The sequence below is a fragment of the Pecten maximus genome, chromosome 17 (genome assembly GCF_902652985.1).
Source record: "Pecten maximus chromosome 17, xPecMax1.1, whole genome shotgun sequence".
Classification (NCBI taxonomy): domain Eukaryota; kingdom Metazoa; phylum Mollusca; class Bivalvia; order Pectinida; family Pectinidae; genus Pecten; species Pecten maximus.
The window spans coordinates 6,949,339-6,970,661 of NC_047031.1; the positions used below are offsets into that span (position 1 = coordinate 6,949,339).

Consider the following 21,323-nt stretch of genomic DNA (forward strand, 5'->3'; position numbering starts at 1 on the left):
AAGACATGCACCATGGTGACCAATGGGATAATATTATACTTCATAGCGTAAGATTTTATACAACTTATCAATAGATAATAATTTGATACATGATGCCGTGACGATGACCAACATAGCGTAAAAGATGATGTCATGTTAGTTCTAAATCATTATCATTCGTACGTTTGATTTATCCTGATAACATAGCAGAGCATCTCCACGACGTTGATCAAAATGGCGTAACAATCACGCCATGTGAACTTCATTTATATGCTCATCGATGTAACCTAGATAAGCATTCAGGCAATGGGATACAGTGTTGCCAAATGTAAATATTAATACAAAAAAATCTAATACAGGTACTGAAAAGAAGTGCGTGCATCGGATGGAATTGACTGAAGTTTCAGTTTACCTGATAGCACACCCTTATAAGGCACAGCTTATTATCGCTCCGTCCACACTTAGTTTGCACTAAATGTTTTTCAGATTAAAGTTTCTTTGGTGATAGCTTTTAGAATTTGAATCAAGTTCACAAAATAGCTTGTGTTTATCAGATGCATTGAGAACTCATATTTAATTATATACTGATATTGCAATATCAGCATTTTCCAAAGGTCGTTGCTGGTATGCTTTGCAGCCATTGCATTGTTCAAACATTAATATGATTGTTAATGTAACAGTAAACTAATAAGTATTAACCCCTGAAATTATTGATTGAAGAACTTTGATATTTCGTTGACAAATGTTATGTTTCTAGTCCGTGGATTCAAAACTTATTCTAAATCCAACATATGAAGTAACTAATTCATGTTAAAAATACAGATTAAGAAATAAATATTACTGTCGGTTCTTACCATTTGCCAGGGCGATTCTTTGGAAAAGGCTTTGATGGCGTTATACGACGACGTCTCTTACCGAATAAGTTTGGACATCGTTTGACGGATAATTGAATACAGAGTCCTTTCAAGAAATAGCTAATGTCTGTTTTCAGATTAATACCTTAACTAATTACTACTTGATTGGCCTTATTTCACCATACAAAAACCTCCCGTTGAAGCTGCAGTATGGCAACTTATAAAAGTGATCATAATTTCCTCCACAGAGATTTTATTTAGATACTGTTCGCTAATAATAGTATAAGCAATCATTTTCTAGCTATTGATATATATATAGCAATGATTCCCTTCAATATTTTTTCGTAATAGCAACACAATTATAGCAAATCATCAAGCCAGGAAAAAAAAAGAAATTTACTAATCGACTTATTCGAACAACCTCCTTTAAAGACAGATAATATGACTGCGTAACGAGAAAGATATTGGCAGATTGGAACATCTGTTGTAAAAAAAGAGAACACTCTAGACTATAATTTAAGGAAAAACACTAATCTGTTTAACTGATTTGAAAAAGAATTGCTTATTTTCAAAGCAACTCACGGATCCTTCTACTTGAAAACTGTAAGGAAATGTAAACTTATCAGAGTGCTAGGTGTAATACCATGGCAAAATAACGTTGAAATATTTAGCATTGTCTCTAAATAATACCGGTTTTTTGGGTTTTTTTTTTTTTTTTTTACTTTAAGATGAGTTTTGATACTCACATTATGTTGTGATGGTAATCTTTTGAACGAATTCTTCGATCATACATATACACCCCGTGCCCCTCATTTTTTTAGGTACCTTTATTATTATCGAAGAAGTTAAATTATGGCAAAATAACATGATAATAATTTGTAGGTTTTAATTACGAGACGTTTTGAAGATTGTTTTTTTTTTATGAAAGCTCAATTGAAAAGAAATCCAAGGCTTTCATATGTATACAACCCTCACACTTTTCTAATTTGGTATGTACATAATTAGAGGTTCAAATATGAAGTTCTATCAAAATAAAATGGATTTTTTTTTTTTTTTTAAATGTTTTATTCTAAACTTGTTTCGAAAAGTCGTTAAGTATACATCTCATACCCTTGTGATTTTCTTATTTAGCATTAAAGGGAAAAGCATGAAACATATAATATCACATTTTATTTCTTTACCTTGAATTTTCACATATTTTGAATTTGATATCCATCAGATTGATTTGCTTTGTGATTGCATGAAGAATAACAATCAAGTTTACACAAAAGGCTGTGTCTGTTAATCAGATGCACTAATAATGCATTTGTATGCTTTTCTATTCTATTACGTCTGACAGATTAGAAGAATCGGGTTCTATGTCTTACCAATAGCTAGACTAGAAAACGTTGAACTGCGACTAATGACATCCCTCAATTTAAGAAACGACTAGTTTCAGTTTTGACATTTTTATTTGTAACTGATTGTTTGGGATAATGTTGCCATATATTCATTACCTTAACTGTTTGTGATACTTAATTCCTGTAGAAGCCTAAGTTTGGTTTGGTTTATTTCGTTTAACGATCTATATATAGCTGAGGTTGATGATTTGACATATTGCATAATTATTTAGATTTGGTTATATATGTTTTTGTAGGAGATGATATGTCAAATCCAGCAGATAAATTATCTGGTAGCGTAGTGTTACTGCCGACCTTATTGGCAGAATGTTAAGGCGATACCACCTCAAAAGTTGGACGTGGTGGTCAACAAGGAATGGTTTGACATACAGGGACTGCTTTTCTGCCAATCATATCCAAGTCATTATATATCTCGTCTTTAGTACTTGCTTTGGTTTGTTGCCAGAGTACCCGGAGAAACAGGAGGCCCATTGGGCATGTATCGTTCACCTGGTTGGATTTGACAAAATATCAAAATAAGATTCATGTTCAATTCGTTTTGTTTGTCAAGCTCAAACAATGCTATTTATGACTAGTAGCGATTTAAAAGGAATTATCATTATTTCCTCTATTGGGCCCCGCCCCTTTGGCCCTATTGGGGTCAAAGTCATCATTAATGCAAAATTTGTTTTGCTTTCTCCCAGAATGTTTCTTACCAAATCGGGCTGAAATCCATTCATAACATTATGACTAGTCGTAATTTAAAGGAATTACCTCTATTTCCACTTATGGACCCTGGCTCTCCGGCCACTTGGGGGTCTGAGTTGCCATTGATACAAATCTGTTCTTCTTCCCCCAAGGATGTTTCTGACTTTATTTAGTTCAAATCCATTCATAACTTTATGACAAGTAGCGATTTAAAGGAATTACAACTAATTCCCCTTTGGCCCCTTGGGGTTCTGAGTCACCATTTATGCGAAATATGTTCCCGTTCTTCCAAGGATTTACTGACTAAATTCCATTCGGTTGAAATCCATTCATAACTTTATGACAATAGCGATTTAAAGCAATTACCTCTATTTTCCCTATTGGGCCCCACCCCTTTGGTCCCTTGGGGTTCTGAGTCACCATTTATGTAAAATCTGTTCCCCTTTCCCTAAGAATGTTTCTGACCAAATTGGGATCAAATCCTTTCATAACTTTATGATCAGTAGCGATTTAAAGAAATTGCCTCAATTTCCCGTATAGGGCCCCGCCCCTCCTGCCCCTTGGGGTCAGAGTCACCATTTATGCCAAATCGGTTTCCCTTCCCCCAAGGATGTTTCTGACTGAAATGAGTTAAAATCCATTCATAACTTCATGACAAGTAGCGATTTAAAGTGATTACAACTATTTCTTCTATTGGGCCCGCCCATTTGGCCCCTTGAGAGTCAGAGTCAACGATTATGTAAAATATGTTCCCCTTCCCTAAGGATGTTTATGACGAAATTGGGATGAAATCCATTCATAACTTTATGACCAGTGGGGATTTAAAGGAATTACCCCTATTTTCCCTATTGGGCCAGCCCATTTGGCCCCTTGAGAGTCAGAGTCAACGATTATGCAAAATATGTTCCCCTTCCCTAAGGATGTTTATGACTAAATTGGGATGAAATCCATTCATAACTTTATGACAAGTGGTGATTTAAAGGAATTACCCCTATTTCCCCTATTGGGCCCAGCACCTTTGGTCCCTCGTGGTTCAGGTTCACCATTTATGCAAAATCGGTTTCCCTTCCCCCAAGGATGTTTCTGACTGAAATGAGTTGAAATCCATTCATAACTTTATGACAAGTAGCAATTTAAAGGAATTACAACTATTTCTCCTATTTGGCCCGCCCCTTTGGCCCCTTGGGGGACAGAGTCACCATTTATGCAAAATCTGTCCCCCCTCTCTCAAATATGTTTTTGACCAAATTGGGTTTAAATCCCTCCATAACTTTATGATAAGTATTGATTTAAAGGAATTGCCTCAATTTCCCCTATAGGGCTCCGGCCCCTTGGTGGTCAGAGTCACCATTTATGCAAAGTCTGTTCCGCTTCTTTCAAGGATGTTCCTAACCAATTTAGGTTGAAATCCATTCATAACTTAAACATAAGTAGCGATTTAAAGGAATTGCTTCAATTTCCCATAAAAGGCCCCGCCCCTCCGGCCCCTTTGGGGTCAGAGTCACCATTTATGCAAAATGGGTCACTCCTCCCCAAGGATGTGTCTGACTAAATTGGGTTTAAATTCATTGATAACTTTATGATAAGTAGCGATTTAAAGCAAATGTTGACGGACGACGAACGGACGGACGGACGACGGACGCCGCGCCATGGACATAAGCTCACCGGACCTTCATTCCAGGTGAGCTAAAAACACCGGCTTACGGTCAATAACTGGCAACTGATCATAACAGAAAGTGAGGTCAGCCCTTTAATAATTCTATCAACAGACATACATTGATGAGGAAATACGAAAATATGTATACAAAAAAATACAACGATAATCAATTAATTTGTTAATCGTTTTTATTTAAGTGCATTGGCAAAATTGGGAAAAAAATAAAAATCAAATTCATGACCGTAATGAATAATCAGCTCTAAAATTTTACTTTAACTTTCGAAAAACTTTGAACTATCGTTATGCTACATCCTACATAATGATACTGTAATGTAATAGTCATTAAGATGAAAAACAAACGATTTCAATTGTCACGATTGACCTTATCTTGTACACACACAAAAATACCAATTTTTATTACGCATACGTAATTATTCTGCCGCGTTGTGTCACGATATTATGATCATGTGACGTTCACATGTCGAGGTGGTGTGTGCTGAAGTGGTCAACTCAGAGACGTAGAAAGCTTAATGAATCTCTGATCAACTTAATAAACAAAATCAGTGGATTTAAATAATAATCCAACAATTGTGCATCACAAACGGCATACATTGGGAATAAAGCAGTCGTCTTCAGTCGTTGACAATAAATTGAACTCGGAATCGGATACCGGCATCATGTTTTCCGGACGTATTTGTACCGATTTCGATTCTTTTTGAACGGAATTTCAATCGGCATGTTTCGCAAGAAGTCAGGGTATTCGTAAATTTTCGCCGTGAAATGTGCGCTCGTTTTCATATAAGAATGACGACAGACCTATTACTTGCATTTAATAAGTCATTGATTTAATACTAATTGTCTTACAACTAGTTATTTAAGACAACTTTTTATTACCGGAAATGTTTTGTTTAGACTGTTGTTATGAACTGAATGGGGGATGCGAGGTGTAAAAAAAGTAGAAAGATATTCACCTCGGGCGATGAAATTAGACAGACCTATTGTCCGGGTGTCTCACACTGACATCTTGCCTGATAAAACCCAGTCACGACAGAAACATATTAAAATGAACAGTGTATTATACATATATAATAAGAACCGATTCAGGTACGAGAAAGATCGGTAATCCGGACGGAATATCTGGTATACGGGGGTTGGTACCCGAAGAGAAAATTGGTATCCGAGTTACTACGGAATATCGCCAATTTCGAGCCCTGATGTGAATTGCACACACAGTTCAAATGATACATTGTGAGAATCATTCGATGCATAACATAGCAACACAATGGACGAACGGAGACAATTTTCTGATTTGTACCAAACTCACGATCTAAGGTAACCCAATCGCCTAGCCAGAAATACCCACAGCTTATACTACTGCCCCTCATCGGCGTTCTTAAAAAAGAACGCTTCAAAGGCGCAGTGATGGTTGGTCGGATAATATGATATATACACAAAACAAAATATTTACTGACAATCCAGTGCGTTACATTTTGCACAACCGGTTTCACTGTTTATAGTATCGAGTGCATGACATATTTTCTACGTCTCATTAGCAATAGAGAGTGGAGCACTGCATTAGAGATTCGCCGTTATCAGTTGCAATTTCAATTATGAAGAACAACTGTATTGAATATGGTATATATTATCATCAGGGTATGCATTTTTTCATTCAACATATTATATTGTTGTTTTTGTTTGGTTTTTTTTTAAGAAAACATGAAGAGGCTTTCACATCAGCCCAATCACAATATCTACATGTAAAGCATTCGATAATCTTGTCATTTTAAACAACAGAACTCGAAATATATGTCATTTTGATTCAGTAAGTCATGCAAATTATTATCATCAATTAAATATTTGGTGGTTGTCCAAATCGGGAACGCCATTGTTAATAGTCTGCAGCTACAAGTTTTATACATTTCTTCGCATATGTAAATATTCGCCCGAAACTTATACATAAGATCTAACCTGTCGAAACTTATTTTTATTTCCCAGTCGAATGCGATGGAATTGTATATTAGTCTGGAAATGAATAAGTAACGACATGACAGGTATTTTTCTCTATTTTTGATTTTGGCTTTTCGAACTTTTTTTTCACAAAAACTAGATCAATATCACCTCAAAGGCTTCTAAGTCTTTTAGTATACATTCCATGCAATTATGATTTGGTATGTATATAATCATGAAAGGAAAATGAATAAAAAATGCCAATTAGCGTCTGAAACATTTTGTCTTTTTGTTTCACAGAACAGCTTGCTTTTTATTATCGGATGCATTGAGAGTTCATAATTTAATTAGTTGCTAAAATGGAAATGTGTTCATTTTTCGATGGCTGCCGCAGATTTGTTTCGCAGTCAGTGCACACAAATTAATAAGATGTTTTTACTGAAGATGACTGACTTGTGTAATTATAGGTTAGATAAACACCATATTTCGTTGGGCTGTGCTATTTATATGTATCTAGTCCATGGATTCATGACCTATTAGAAAGTCTATATTGAAGTGACTATTTCGTATTTGAAAATGATTACAAACGAAATATTATCGGTCGGTTATTAACATTTTTAGGGGGATTCTTTAAGGTATGCAGCAAGGAGAGGTCACAGAGACAAAATAACACTACTCCTTGAAGGAGTAGATATTAATAAGGTCTGAACAAAAAAAATATATTACTAGGAATAAAAAAACAAGTTATTTGAAATCTTAGTAATAGTAGTATTTACTATAGTATAATGTTTTACTAGGTATCTCTTCCGGAATATAACTATCTGGCTTGATGTCTAATCAATGTCTAGACTATAAAACGTTGTTAGGCGTCAAACGACGTGCCTTTATAGACAAGTCCGGTATCCCTTGGACATTTAAAGAAGGAGTTTTTATTAAGAAACTGTTTGTCTCTGTTTTGAAATTATTGTAACTCTTTTACCTCAGTGGAACGCCGATTACTGTTTGTGTCGGTAAATTCAATACAATTAACTCTCGTTCGGGTATAAATAAAATACAATTTATAGAACTGTTTGCTCTTCATGAATATGTTTTAAACACACTTGTATTTGATTATCGGATACATTGAATATTTTAATTAAGCAGTGAAAATGAAATGTATTCATTTTTCGATGGCTGCAACAGGATTCTTTGGCAGTCATTGCACTTGATCAAAATTTAATAATAAGTTTTAATGTAACAGTCTACTGATGATTAATGACTTATGAAATTATACGTTAAATAAATACGATATTCCCTTGGCATGTGCTATTGATATGTATTTAGTCCTTGAACTCATAACCTTTTAGAAATTCTATATATGAATAACTTATTCGTGTTTTAAATGATTAAAGATGAAAGCGTATTACCATTTTTCAGGGGGATCCTTTATTGTATGCAGCACAGTTAGGTCACAAAGACATAGTAACACTACTCCTTGACAAAGGAGCAGATATTAATAAGGTAAGTGTTGTAATGCATTGTCATATTAACATCTGTCTGAACAGAAAATCTATTACTGGGAATACAAAGAACAAGCTATTTGAAATCTTAGTAATAGTAGTATTTAGTATAATACAGTGTTTTACCTGGATATCTCTTTCGGAATATAACTATCTGGCCTGATGTCTAATCAATGTCTAGATATTATAAAACATTGTTAGGCGTCAAACGACGTGCCTTCATAGACAAGTCCGTATCCTTGGACATTGGAAGCAAGACTTTTTATCACGAAACTGCTTTTCTCTGTTTTGAAATTATTGTAACTCTGTTGCCCCCGTTGGGACGTCGATTACTGTTTGTGTCGGTAAATTCAATACAATTAACGCACGTTCGGGTATGTCCAAATATGATTGATAGAACCTTTTGCTCTTCATGGATATTTTCTTAACTGCCTTTTGTTTATTCCAGCCTTTTCAACCATTTGATTAATTTAAATTTACAATAATCATAATACTGTTCTGTACATGATAATATAATGTTTTATTCCGAGATATTGTGTGCCGTGAGCAAACCATCCTGCGTAAGAACTCAACATTGCTCAGTACCGGGCGTGCATTGTATTAGCGCTGTGACGGTCGGCCTACTATCCTGACTTGGTCAAAGTGTAATGCGTCTATTATATGATATGGATACCTGGATCGCAATGTATTGACAGACATAGATGTGAATTGCACACATAGTGCATATGAAACATAATGCCACTCATTTGATACTTAACATAGCAACAAATTTCGCGTTTGAAGAGAACTTACCGGGCCCCGAACTCACTATCTACTGCACCCAATCGCCGAGCCTGAAATACCCGCAGCTTACACCAATGCACCACATCGACGTTCTTCAAAAAGAACATTTCATTTGCGCAGTTATAGCCGGTCCGATAACTTGATGGATACAACAAATAATTGTTGACAATCCAAGGCGTTACATTTTGTACAAACGGTTTTACTGCAATTTCATTATGAAGAACAACGTCATTTTTTATATGGTATTTTATTATCATTAGGGTTATATTATGTTGTTGTTTTTTTTACAAAACATAGAGAGGCTTTAACATCAGCCTAATAACAATATCTACATGTAAAGCATTGGATAATCTTGTCATTTTAACAACAGAACTCGAAATATATGTCATTTTTATTAAGTAAATCATGAAAAATATTATTAGCACTTAAATACTTGGTGGTTGTCCAAATCAGGCTTTGTTCGTGAATATTAAATTTGGGAACGACCATTGTAAAAACACTGCAGTTACAACTTTTATACATTTCTTCGCATATATAAAAAAATCGCCTTGAACTTATACATAAGATATAAAGTGTCGAAACCTTTCTTCATTTCCTAGTCGAAAGCGTTGCAGTATGCCGCAGATTATGACAAAACGGACATCGTTAAGTTGTTCCTCGAAAGGGGAGCAGATCCAAATACTGGAAGTTATTTCAGGTTTTTTTTCTAAAACGTCTACCCTGAATTGAAATAAACAATATAATTAGAAGATAATTCGACTATCAATATATTTCGAAGCTCTTTGAAGACGTTTCATGTTCAAAATTAGCGTACAGGCAACAGACTCATTGAGGCAAATATTATTAACCTAACATTATTACATGCATATGAACACCTTTTCAAAAGAAATTGATGCTCACCACAACAATTACAAAGACGATGTATACGTTTGCATTACCATTAATAGCCACTTAATTAAGTATGCACTGATGGCAAATTGGTCATTATATCGTTCATTTGTTAGTGTTCCATTTACAAGTAAGAGGTAGGGCTTTTGCAGCCGATACACTATCTGTAATTATCTTTAAATACGTTTTTATTTAGTTGTTATGCGATAACATTTTGACTAAATCAATGGTATTTTACTGTAACGTGAAGTTATCAAATGATCTTTTGTTTTAGCTAGAAAATACATTCACTCCCTGTTTAGTAAAAACCAGTCAGCATTCGCAATATCTTAAATCTACACAGAAAGTCTTTCATATTAACTGGTTAACACTCCTCGAATTATAGTTTCTATTCGAAAGCTGTACTTTATTTTACCGGTAATACATCAATGTAAATCGTGTCCTGAAATATATCTATATACCGGATGACAGCTTTTCAAGGAAGGAACAATTAAAATAGGGCTTTATTCGAAACTCAGCTGAGGTCTTTGTTCTGTGCTTGTAAAAAATAATCGCCCTGATAAACCCTTCCATTGAGTAGCTCTCATAAATATTTGAGCATATCAACTCTTAATCGTTTTGTTAGCAAATAGTTTAAGTTGTTAAGTATAAAAGGAACTTTAATGATCATTTTTAAAATTTTGATATTTGACTAAACAAATAAATGAAATCATATCAAAAGGTAAACAGAATAATAGGCAATCCATGTACTTGTAATACAAAAAAATAAGATCTTTCTGTTGAGGTCTAGGCGAAATACATGCGAAAAGGGTATCAACGGATGTTAAGGAATGTCAGCGCTACATATAATATGATTACAGCGTAATATGTTTGGTGTTCGAAATTATTTTATTCATTTCTTATTTTGGTTGGTCGGGTGGCACACACTTGCCTTTCAAGTAGACGGGCCAACAAGTGTGAATATCAAGTTAATATATCTTGCTTCGCAATTGTTATAAAAATGACTACAATACAAAGTTTACATGTTTACATTTATTTATTATTATTATTATTGGAATGGCAGGAATTGATTTTTGCATGTAAGATATTAATATATTTAGAGCCGTCGGCAATATCAATAGTCGTTGCGTCTTTACTGTAAGTATATTTAAACCATAGCATCTCATTTCTTTGTCAAGTAAGATTGTTAGATAAATAACTATTAAAGATCAAGTATAATTTTTAAAATAGCATTCCTTCCAAAATAGTATCACAAAGTGGTGTATTTTGGTATTAATCATAACAAACTATCCATTAAATGTTACCGCCTTAATCACAATTGTGCCATTTACTGGTTTTACATTGTCATTTGATGCAAAACATCATCTTACTTTGAAGATAATTCAGTCGGATTTTTGACCTAGGGTTGCCGGGTGCACTCCCCTACCACGGGTAGAGGGTCATCTGGTGCATCTCTTGTTTTTTCAGTGGGTTACAGAGGATGTGACTGGTAGATGGGGTTCTAATTCGTGACGTATTTTGGTATTCCGATAGATCGCATCACGTTTGAAAGTAGCCAAACAAGTTTGTTCTGTGTTCTCTTAGAACATTTTGATAAAATATCAAGGGTATATAGGTACAATATTGTATTTGTGTGTAGAGCGTTGGTATACATTCCAGGTCACATGTTCCACTACACATGCACATATACATATGTCGGGTATCTAGATCATTACGCATGTTTTGGAAAAATAGTTAAAATCGACATTCAAAATCAAGTGCCTCTGTGATATCTTTTTTTTTTACTTTTCTCTCTCTTTCTGTTGTAAACAATGTGACATTACGTATGTTTGTATAGTTTGAACGTGGTTCACTGATCATTGATCTCATTTCAGAGAGACAACACCAAACATATAACATGCTACAAGTATGTCGGCCTTTGAAGTTGTGATAAGTCATTTAATCTGTGATGAATGAAGAAATATCTTTCTTAGAAAATGGAATCAATTTGAACATTTAAATCGTCTCTGTCGTAACGGTGGATAGAATCTTCGTTTAAAATTACAAGCGTATGTTATCAGAATTTTATTTTCCAGCATAGTAATGATGCAATCACATTCCGAGATTTATATGTATTCTTTCAGTTGCCGATCTCGTCGAAATCACTACCAATCATTGTAGAGCAACAAGGTAATATGGAAGACATTAAGTACAACTCAAAACATGTTAATTAGTGTAGTAATATAAAACACACTGTGTGCTGTCTTGGAAACTTTATCGTATGTTTTCAACGATTGTATTTGATCTGTTATGTATTGAAAATACAATCTAAAATTTCCTGTTATCATGGAGTATTCGACAATACACGGATTTTTTTTTCGAAATTGCTAAATTAACATTTAATTCATGCGTGTATATTTTTAGAGCATTCTACACAATTATTAGAAATCCGGCAAGTCACATAAATTGATAATGTAATCAATTAAGTGAATATTTATATGTGACAACCCTTGATAACGTTGTACGTTAAGTTTGTTTGGTGACTAGGTGCCTTCATCTGGAGGCCTACTTAAATGTTCCGCTATGACGAGTTTAAAGTTATCCCACACGTGTACTGTTAATTAATGTAGCTAATGATTCATTCATGGACATAGACGAAGTAACAATATAATGTCGTGAGCGTTTTTATCTCACGCTAGGCTTTGCTATTGGTGAAGCTTTCCCGGTGTTTCAAAGTGAAATGTAAAAACTAAAAAGTTGTATTCACATGCTGTACCTCATGGTACATATTCATGACTAGTAATTCATAGACTGTTCACATTCTATCAAAGTGTTTTTGTTAGGCCTAGGCCTTCATTGTACACTTGACGTCCCATGTCTGTATATAAATATATACTGTAGAAGACATTATATTATCAAGTTACATACTACCCCCATACAGGATTATTTACTTAACGTTTTCAAAGCATGCACTTCTAAACTTAACCTTGTCAAATAATAATTTGTTGAAATTGTTGAATTTTATACATTTTACTTCATGAAAATTTATCATTGCGATGATTAACTAAAGGTTGACTTTAGCTTACTGTCTGATACTTTTATATTTGTAATATAACAGGCATTTGGGGGAAAATGCTGATAGTGTTGAAATTATTTGCATGTTTTTAAATAATGTGTGAACGAACCTTTTATTAAATCTAGATATTATCATTTTTATTAAGAACAAATACGGCAGCAGAAACAACAAAAGCAGCAGCAGGAATTTACGTTAAGAATACAAGAGAATATTGAAAAGCCTTGCAATATCACCATAACTGTGGTTGGCCATAAAGGCGTTGGGAAGTCTTGTTTTGTTAGACAAATAAAACAAGAAAGCATACCGAAAGATGGTCCTCCGTCGACGGATACGGCCGACTTCTATATAAACTACGTAGCCTACAACCCGAACACCGGATATCGACAAACACTCGACGAAGACGGAGAAATTGAGACCGGACGTCATCGCCTAAAGCGAATAATTGATCGATACCGAAATGGGGAAAATAGTACTGGATCGGAGCATGTTAATGAACCTGAGCATGATACTGAAGACAAAACAAATCCGTCAACTATGGTCGCATCAACATCGTCTGCACCGTCGAAAGTGAAAAAGACAGGTAACCACCCCGCATTATTTTTGGAAACACGGTAGAACTGTAGAATATGTTGTATATTTCAAAAGTTAAATGACAAGGGTCCTTGATGGTTTAAACTATTAAGACTATAATTTGGGCATGTATCTTACACATCTTAAAGAAACCGTATCAAATAATTCCATTGGCCTGGCTGATCAAAGCTTTGGTCCTATGTAGCCACAAGTCAAAATTTAAGGTGCGTGGTTCTATGCCGAGGAATCTGATTATAACCTACAATGGGCTACTTCATAGTCTTTACACCAAAGGCCGGGATACGAAAATGTCTGGTACTGTTATTTTGACAGTTCATATGTTTTGTCGTCGGTTTTGCTACAAATACTAGTAGCGTAATGCGATTTGTTTTATGCTCAGTGAGATATCCATTTATCTCATCAGCTATGATAAATAGAGATCACGTCAAAATGGGAAATGTACACAAGGTAATTGTCATTAAGACAACAAAACTAAATATCTTGAAGTGAAATTTTGTCTTATGTTGTACAACAGGTATAAGAAAGAGACTAAAACGATTCTTAACCAAGCTATCATTCCGAAAACAACCAAAAGGTAAGTACATGTGTCTGATCGTGAATTTCAAAATGTCACGCCAGTAAACGATGAATAGCTTACCAATATGTTAATCATCTATTTTGATTGAATGAATATATCGCACTCTATTGATGTTTCAGAAATGTCTTTTGAACAAAGACAAATTGTTGATGAATCACCTTCGGTTAAAAGACAAACTGAAGACGAAATAAAGCTCACTAAGCAAGAATTATCTCCAGAACAAATGAACAATATAGATGAGATAATGTGCACCGAGACAGAAGAAGGTGACGAAGAGGTGAAAGGTTTTGTCACAATCTATGATTTCGGAGGAGAACAGGTGTTTTACAACACACATCACTGTTTCATGTCCAGCAACATGGTTTTCGTCGTAGTGTTTGACGTGGCGATGTGTCTGGATTCGAACCGATCAGTGGCAGGCTACGGTAATTTACTGATTCATATCCTCTCCTTCTAACTTATCTTCGGCTTATTCATTTCTTCGACATTATGTTATATGCACCTCTAACATTTATATGGCTAGAATTTTAAATTATGCAACCTATGTTGACAGAAATAACCGAATATTGGCTGAAAAACATTGCTACTTATGCAATTGATGACGGAGCAGATGGCAAACGGACGCCACCAATAATCCTGGTCGGCTCACACCTAGACCAGGTGTCGCCTGACGTAAGGTTCTTAAATATGCATTAGCATCTCAATACAAATCATAACTATTATCGAATTGATTTAATTCGGTGTTAAATACGTATGAAAAACTGTAAATGTACCATACACGATTGAATGGATCTCCACCACCTATATAATATCAAATTTTATAATCATAGTGATGTACCATCTCTCCCAAGGATATTGCACTATAATTACGACGTCAATAGATCACCGCACTGCTAGTTTATAACTCCAAAATATTCTAAATAAGATTATATCAGATTTAATTCATTTAAAATGCAGACAGAAGAGCAGAAAAGATTGTTTGGAAATGTATTGGCGAAGATTTTCGATGATCGGCAACTACAAGAAATAATGGAAAACCACATCCACGACGCGTTTCCAATTGCAAACTTGAATGATTCCACGATAAACCAACACGTTTACGAATTAGTCTGGCAGAAGGTCATTGAGATCGCCCCATTCCAGTCGCAATGGGAACAGCCTGTCCCCGCCAGATGGGTTGCATTACAGCACGAACTGGTTAGATTGAAAAATAAAGGTGGCATCATTCTAACCTATGATGAGTTGCTACAGCTTAACCGCGAGTTACCTGTACCGTTAAAGGAACGGGAAATCAAGGATTTCCTTAGGTAAGTAGAAATGCAAAAACAAACGTTTTCTACTCCCATCCGTTGCTACTGTGTACTGATTTTTAAATGTTCATTATTTTACAGAAATCTGAAATTCACAGGCTCATTCCATTGCTTTGACCTTCATGGTAACAGTCCATTTGTAGTGCTCCAGCCGCAGTGGACAATTGATGCATTCAAAGCAATTATCACAGATACAAAGTTCAGAAACAAGCTACCCTCCATGCTGGAACTAAAGTGGAAACAATATGAAAAGTCCGGTGTTCTTCCAATGAAATTTCTCACTCAGCTTTGGGGGGAAGAAAGGTTTCTAAACAACAAGGAAGCACTCTGCATCGTGATGGAAACCCTTAGTCTTCTTGCAAAACCAATATCAGACGATTCAAACGTCGAGGTTGATTACTTCATTGTACCGTGTATGCTTCAGACCGCCGATCCAGAGATAGTTCGCCAAATACTTGATGATCCTGATACAGTTTCCAGTGTCACTCTTTGTCTCAAGTTCAACAACCCATTCATTCCACAAGCAGTGTGGGACAAGATGATTGCCTCCTGTATCCACAGGTTCCAACGACTAAATGAACCAGGGCTTGATGGCTTAAAGTTCATCCATCGTGGCTTTGCTTGCCTGACAGTGGATTATCTCTGGAACATAGCCATCAACTGCAGAGACAATGCCATGAAGATCACAATGTTCAAAACAGATAAGAATAAATCAAAGCCAAAAGGAGCTGGAGTTAACGTAATATACATCCTTGAATTCCTTCTCCGGCGTATTCTTGATCAAAATCATCAAAACCACCTGGAATACCAATTCTACCTACACAACGACTACCGTTTTGATTCCAGTGATAAGATGGTGAAAGTAGACGATCTCAAGAAGACTCCATGCCTACATTGCTTCGGTTTAAATGGGAAAGGATGGATAGACAAAGAAGACGTCCGCTTCTGGTTCAAAGACCCCGATCAAAAGGTATCGATTTAATTGATCATTTGGAGAGCAAGATTGCGCATATATTGAATGATAGATGAAATATGCCACTGTTGACACTAAGTCTGTTGTACGGTATTTGATTTGAGGTTAAGCAATATGGCCGCCATTTCCTTACGTCTAATATATCGATTTTAAATATTGTATGAATTTGGACTGATTTGGTGTCAAGATGTATTATTTGACAACGATTATTTCCGTAAGTTCTGTTTCAAATTTTGACAAGCTGATGGGAATTTAAATTCCCGTTGTATGTCAGTGTTGTATTACACTACAAACCATGTTGCCATATCAACACTATCATTAGTGACGGTCGTTTGTAACGAAGACCATGATGATAAGTATGTGTGTTGCTTTTGTTTTACAGAAGGAAGGGCATACAACGTTCAACGACGGTAAGTCAATTTTCATTAGCCGTATATTTGCACTAGATTTAATCATAATTAATGTTTATAATAATAATTGGGATTCCGTGAATTAAAAGATACGTATCATCCATCAACGTTTTAAGTTATGTTAATGGGTATACTTGTATCTGAATAAGATTTTATCAATATAAAACGTACGATTGATTAACTGGCCAATTCATAATGTCGGGAAATATTGTAGTTATTTCTATTATAATCACACACTTCCCCTTGAAAAAAAAGCTATCTCAATTCTAAAATTTGACCTTTGAATTAACATATGCGGTAGAATTCTTTATTAAGTTTCAGCAATCACAATTTGCAATTTTGGCGTACGTGTGTTTCAGATTTAACTGCTGAGTTTCCCGATAGAAATCTAACGTGCAAAGAGATTGGTAGAGTCTCCAGATACATTGGAAGTGCATACCAAACAGTTCTTCGTCGGACTGGGCTGTCCTATTGCAGAACTGGAGCAGGAGATGGAAGAGCACCGCCATCTCGCTTTCAGATCTCGGATCACGAAAATTTTCCATCGACTGCTCAAAAAGAAGGCAGACATCAAGTTCAAGACCGTAGCCGGGGCAATGTCACTTCACGGAATGGATCCTACGCAGCTCACAAACATCATTGACTGTAACAGGAAAACAATCTATGAAGGTAAGGAATCTACAAGTTATCAAAAGGCAACAGAATACATAAATATAATTATGTAATGTCTGTCGATTGATGAGTACTTAAATAAATTACCTTTACTGTAACGAATTTACTTTAGGAATCATTTCTTAATCCTAATATACGTCTGTTTAAAATTGTGAATATTGTCTTAGGTAAATGCTTACCTGCAATGTTCAATGAAATAGCATAACGTAAATAGTTCAGCAAATGTATTTACTTTCAGATTTTTGGTACTTTTATGTGAATCATACCAAATACTACTCCTGCCGTTTCTTGTTTCACTAAATTATGGATTTTTCCGTTTTTAATCAGAGGATGGCATGTAAATAACAATACATTCAGTGACATGTGAGTTTGACTCATAATATGGTAGAGGGATATATATTTTCTCGTTGTTAATTTTCGTCTCTGTACGTTATCTTGTGTTCTTTTCAGACGATAGATTGCCAGAAAGAATGTTGCAAAAAACTTTGTCACCAGGTGATGTTCCAGACATTGTTGAATGTGTGGATATTAAAGCATACTTCAACATGTTCCTGGAGCTTGGATTCCTGCCAAAAACTATTGACGAGTTTGACGACCATTACCGAAACAAATCAACTCGTGACAAGATAAATGCCTTGCTGGAAGCTGTCATTACGGAAATCAAACCTCAGCCAACACTGAACACAGTTTTGCTGGCGATGCAGGAATGCGACATGGACACAGAATCCGTCATCACGGCATTAAAGCTTATAGGTGCTGTTTTTTTAATCTAAGAAAGTTTCGTTCGAAGTTCCCTTTGATCTTTACATATCTCTATTTATTTAATTCAGTTTAACTCTTGTAAACTCCTCTGCCTAATTTGTTTTATACTTACTTATCAGTCATTGTCCGTAATGGTTTTAAAAGGTGTTTAATCCAATTTATTAATTGGGAAAAGAAGAAGTATAAGAAAATAAGCGATTACTCTTCTCAACCAATAACACTACCAGCCTTTGATTAATGTTATTTCAGTTTTGCTAATTTACGTACTATGAATGTTTAAAATATGCTATAGGTTTTTAAATAAATAGCCAATCGAAGCAATTTTATTTTCGTTTCAGAAACCTGACGACACAACGTGTACCAGAGCAAAACACTCACGACACAACATGTACCAGGTTAGACAATTGAAAACACAACGTGTTCCAGGTTAGACAATTGAAAACACAACGTGTACCAGGTTAGACAATTGAAAACACAACGTGTTCCAGGTTAGACAATTGAAAACACAACGTGTACCAGCAAAGATTTCTTATTCACCCTCGGACTGAAGCCATATGGATGAGAGAAAAACACATTCTGGATACTTACTGATATTAAGTCAACCCAAATGTGGTTTGTCTAGGAGAATGCAATAGATACACAACCGGCATAATGCTATATTTCATTGAATTTAGATGCTTGCATATTAGAAACGTTCACCTTGGATTATTTTAGTGCAATGTGTCATTAAAACAATCTGTCCATTATTGCAAACACTCTTAAAGACGTGTAAATGAAACGTTTACAATATATTGTGATCTCCATAAAGATTATAACAATGTATATATCTACTAGTTTCTATGGATTATAATAATGTAAATGACGCCTCATATCTGAGGATTTTAACAATGTGATCAACGACATGTTTCAGAAGATTAAAATAATGTATATTTTTCTTGTTTACATGACTGAAATAGTTTCTGTGTTATGATGATGATAGAAATGTAATCCCGTGTAGCAAATACATACCGAAAAATCAACATGTTCACTAAAAGTAAGGCAGAACATTTCATATCTCAAGATTAAAATATTTGTTTTTGTAAATGGATATAAACTCTTGTTAAGTAGGCAACATGTGCTTGTGTAAGGGTGTGATTGTGTAAAGGTGTGATTGTGTTGATATGTGATTGTGTAGGGGTATGATTGTGTAAGGGTGTGATCGTGTAAGGGTGTGATCGTGTAAGGGTGTGATTGTGTAAGGATGTAATTATGTAAGTGTATGATTGTGTAAGGGTGTGATTGTGTAAGGGTGTGATTGTGTAGGGTGTGCTTGTGTAATGATGTAGTTGTGTAAGGGTGTGATTTTGTAAAGGTGTGATTGTGTAAGGATGTGATTGTGTTATGGTGTGATTGTGAAATGTGTGATTGTATAAGGATGTGATTATGTAAGGGTATGATTGTGTTAGGGTGTGGTTGTGTAAAGGTGTGGTTGTGTAAGGATGTGATTGTGTTATGGTGTGATTGTGTAAAGGTGTGATTGTGTAAGGATGTGATTGTGTTATGGTGTGATTGTGTAAAGGTGTGATTGTGTAAGGATGTGATTGTGTAAGGGTGTTATGGTGTGATTGTGTAAGGATGTGAACGTGAGCCTGTGTTAGTATGTGATTGTGTAAGGGTGTAATGGTGCTAGGGTGTGATGTGTAAGGTTGTGATTGTGTTTTGGTGTGATTGTGTTAGGGTGTAATAGTGTTAGGGTGTGATGTTAAATGCAAACACAATGTGCATATCAAGATTGTTTATACGTAAATTTGATGTATTTAATATGATGATTTAGAGAGAAGCCCTGTACCTTATATTTATATAGAAATAACGTGTAAACACTATGTTAATGTAGAAATAATGCGTACATATTATGATGTAGTAATAATGTTTATACATTATATTGATATTGAGGAAACATGTTTACTGGTTATGTTTAGATTATGTGTACGTATTATTTTCATATAGAGATCAGTTGTATATATATCATATATATGCAGAGCTTATGTGTATACATTTCTCATGCAGAGAAGATATAGAGAATACATGGTCAGTGTCTTAAAATATAAGCTGTATTTTGGCGAGGGTAAAGAAAGACAAAAGTGGCGAGCCTTGGCGGGCCACTTTTGTCTTTCTGTCCCGAGCCAAAAATACAGCTTATACTTTAAGACACTTACCATGTATTCTATTTATCCTGCAACAGTCATAAAATAATCATCAAAAATAATCATTTTGAAGTGAAGCGGTGTCAATAATGACAGAAAAATGTTCGCCTTTCAAACGTAGTTTCACCTTTAAGTAGGTCAGTCGAACTGACGCACGTGCTAAAATTCCAAAATACAGCTGTTTTCCGTCACTGCCGTATACAGCAAAAATATATACGGTGGGTGTATTCCGACAATGCGGTGGCAGTTGCAGTATCAATGTATACATAATGTTTAGGCCGAGATAATTTGTATACAGAGTATTAACAAAGAGATAATTTGTATACATAGTGTTTAGACAGAGATAATGCGTATACATAGCATTAACGTAGAGATTATATTATACATAGTGTTAACGTAGAGATAATTTGTATACATAATGTTAAGGCAGATAATGTGTATAGATGCTGTTTAGCCAGGATAATGTGTATACATAGTATTTAAGTAGAGATAAATTGAACACACAATGTTTAGGCAGAGATAATGTGTATACATAATGTTTAGGCAGAGATAATCTGTATACACAGTTTCAACGTAGAGATAATAGGTACACATAAAATGTATGTACAGATAATGTAATTGAACTATTATTATGCAGAAGCGGTGTATATATAGTATATTTAAAGGTGTATTTACATTATGTTTTGATAATCATAATTATGTACATCTTGTTTGTGTAGAGATAATGTATATACATTATGTTCATACAGAGGTATTGTGCTTATAGTAAGTTTATATAGATATACTGTTAATATCGTGTGATTCTATAAATAGAATGTTGGTGGATTATGTTGATGTAAATATTAAGACATTATAGTTTTATATCACCCTGAGAATCGTGATATCACCCTATGCAAAAAATCATCCCATAACATTTGCATTATATACTGTCTTTTAGAAATAAAACAAAACATACACAAAATGGCTGTCGGTGCACATTCATTTAAAATATCGTCGGCAGATGGCGTCGTAGTTTAGGCAGACGACATGTATAACATGAAATGGCAAAATGAAATCAGGCAATTTTGGCCGGGTTTTGTATATTAATATTGAAATT

General features: G+C 34.9%; 1 protein-coding gene across 1 annotated transcript in view; it reads left to right on the top strand.

Annotated features, from left to right (window-relative positions):
- The window catches only part of LOC117315868, a 548,716-nt gene that overhangs the window by 93,134 nt on the left and 434,259 nt on the right, over positions 1-21,323 (top strand). The window contains exons 7-14 of the mRNA XM_033870274.1: positions 7,941-8,024; positions 11,755-11,863; positions 12,895-13,329; positions 13,855-13,914; positions 14,037-14,342; positions 14,471-14,589; positions 14,875-15,224; positions 15,309-16,197. Coding sequence (XP_033726165.1) covers positions 7,941-8,024; positions 11,755-11,863; positions 12,895-13,329; positions 13,855-13,914; positions 14,037-14,342; positions 14,471-14,589; positions 14,875-15,224; positions 15,309-16,197 — 2,352 coding nt within the window. The remainder of the gene's footprint in view (positions 1-7,940; positions 8,025-11,754; positions 11,864-12,894; positions 13,330-13,854; positions 13,915-14,036; positions 14,343-14,470; positions 14,590-14,874; positions 15,225-15,308; positions 16,198-21,323) is intronic.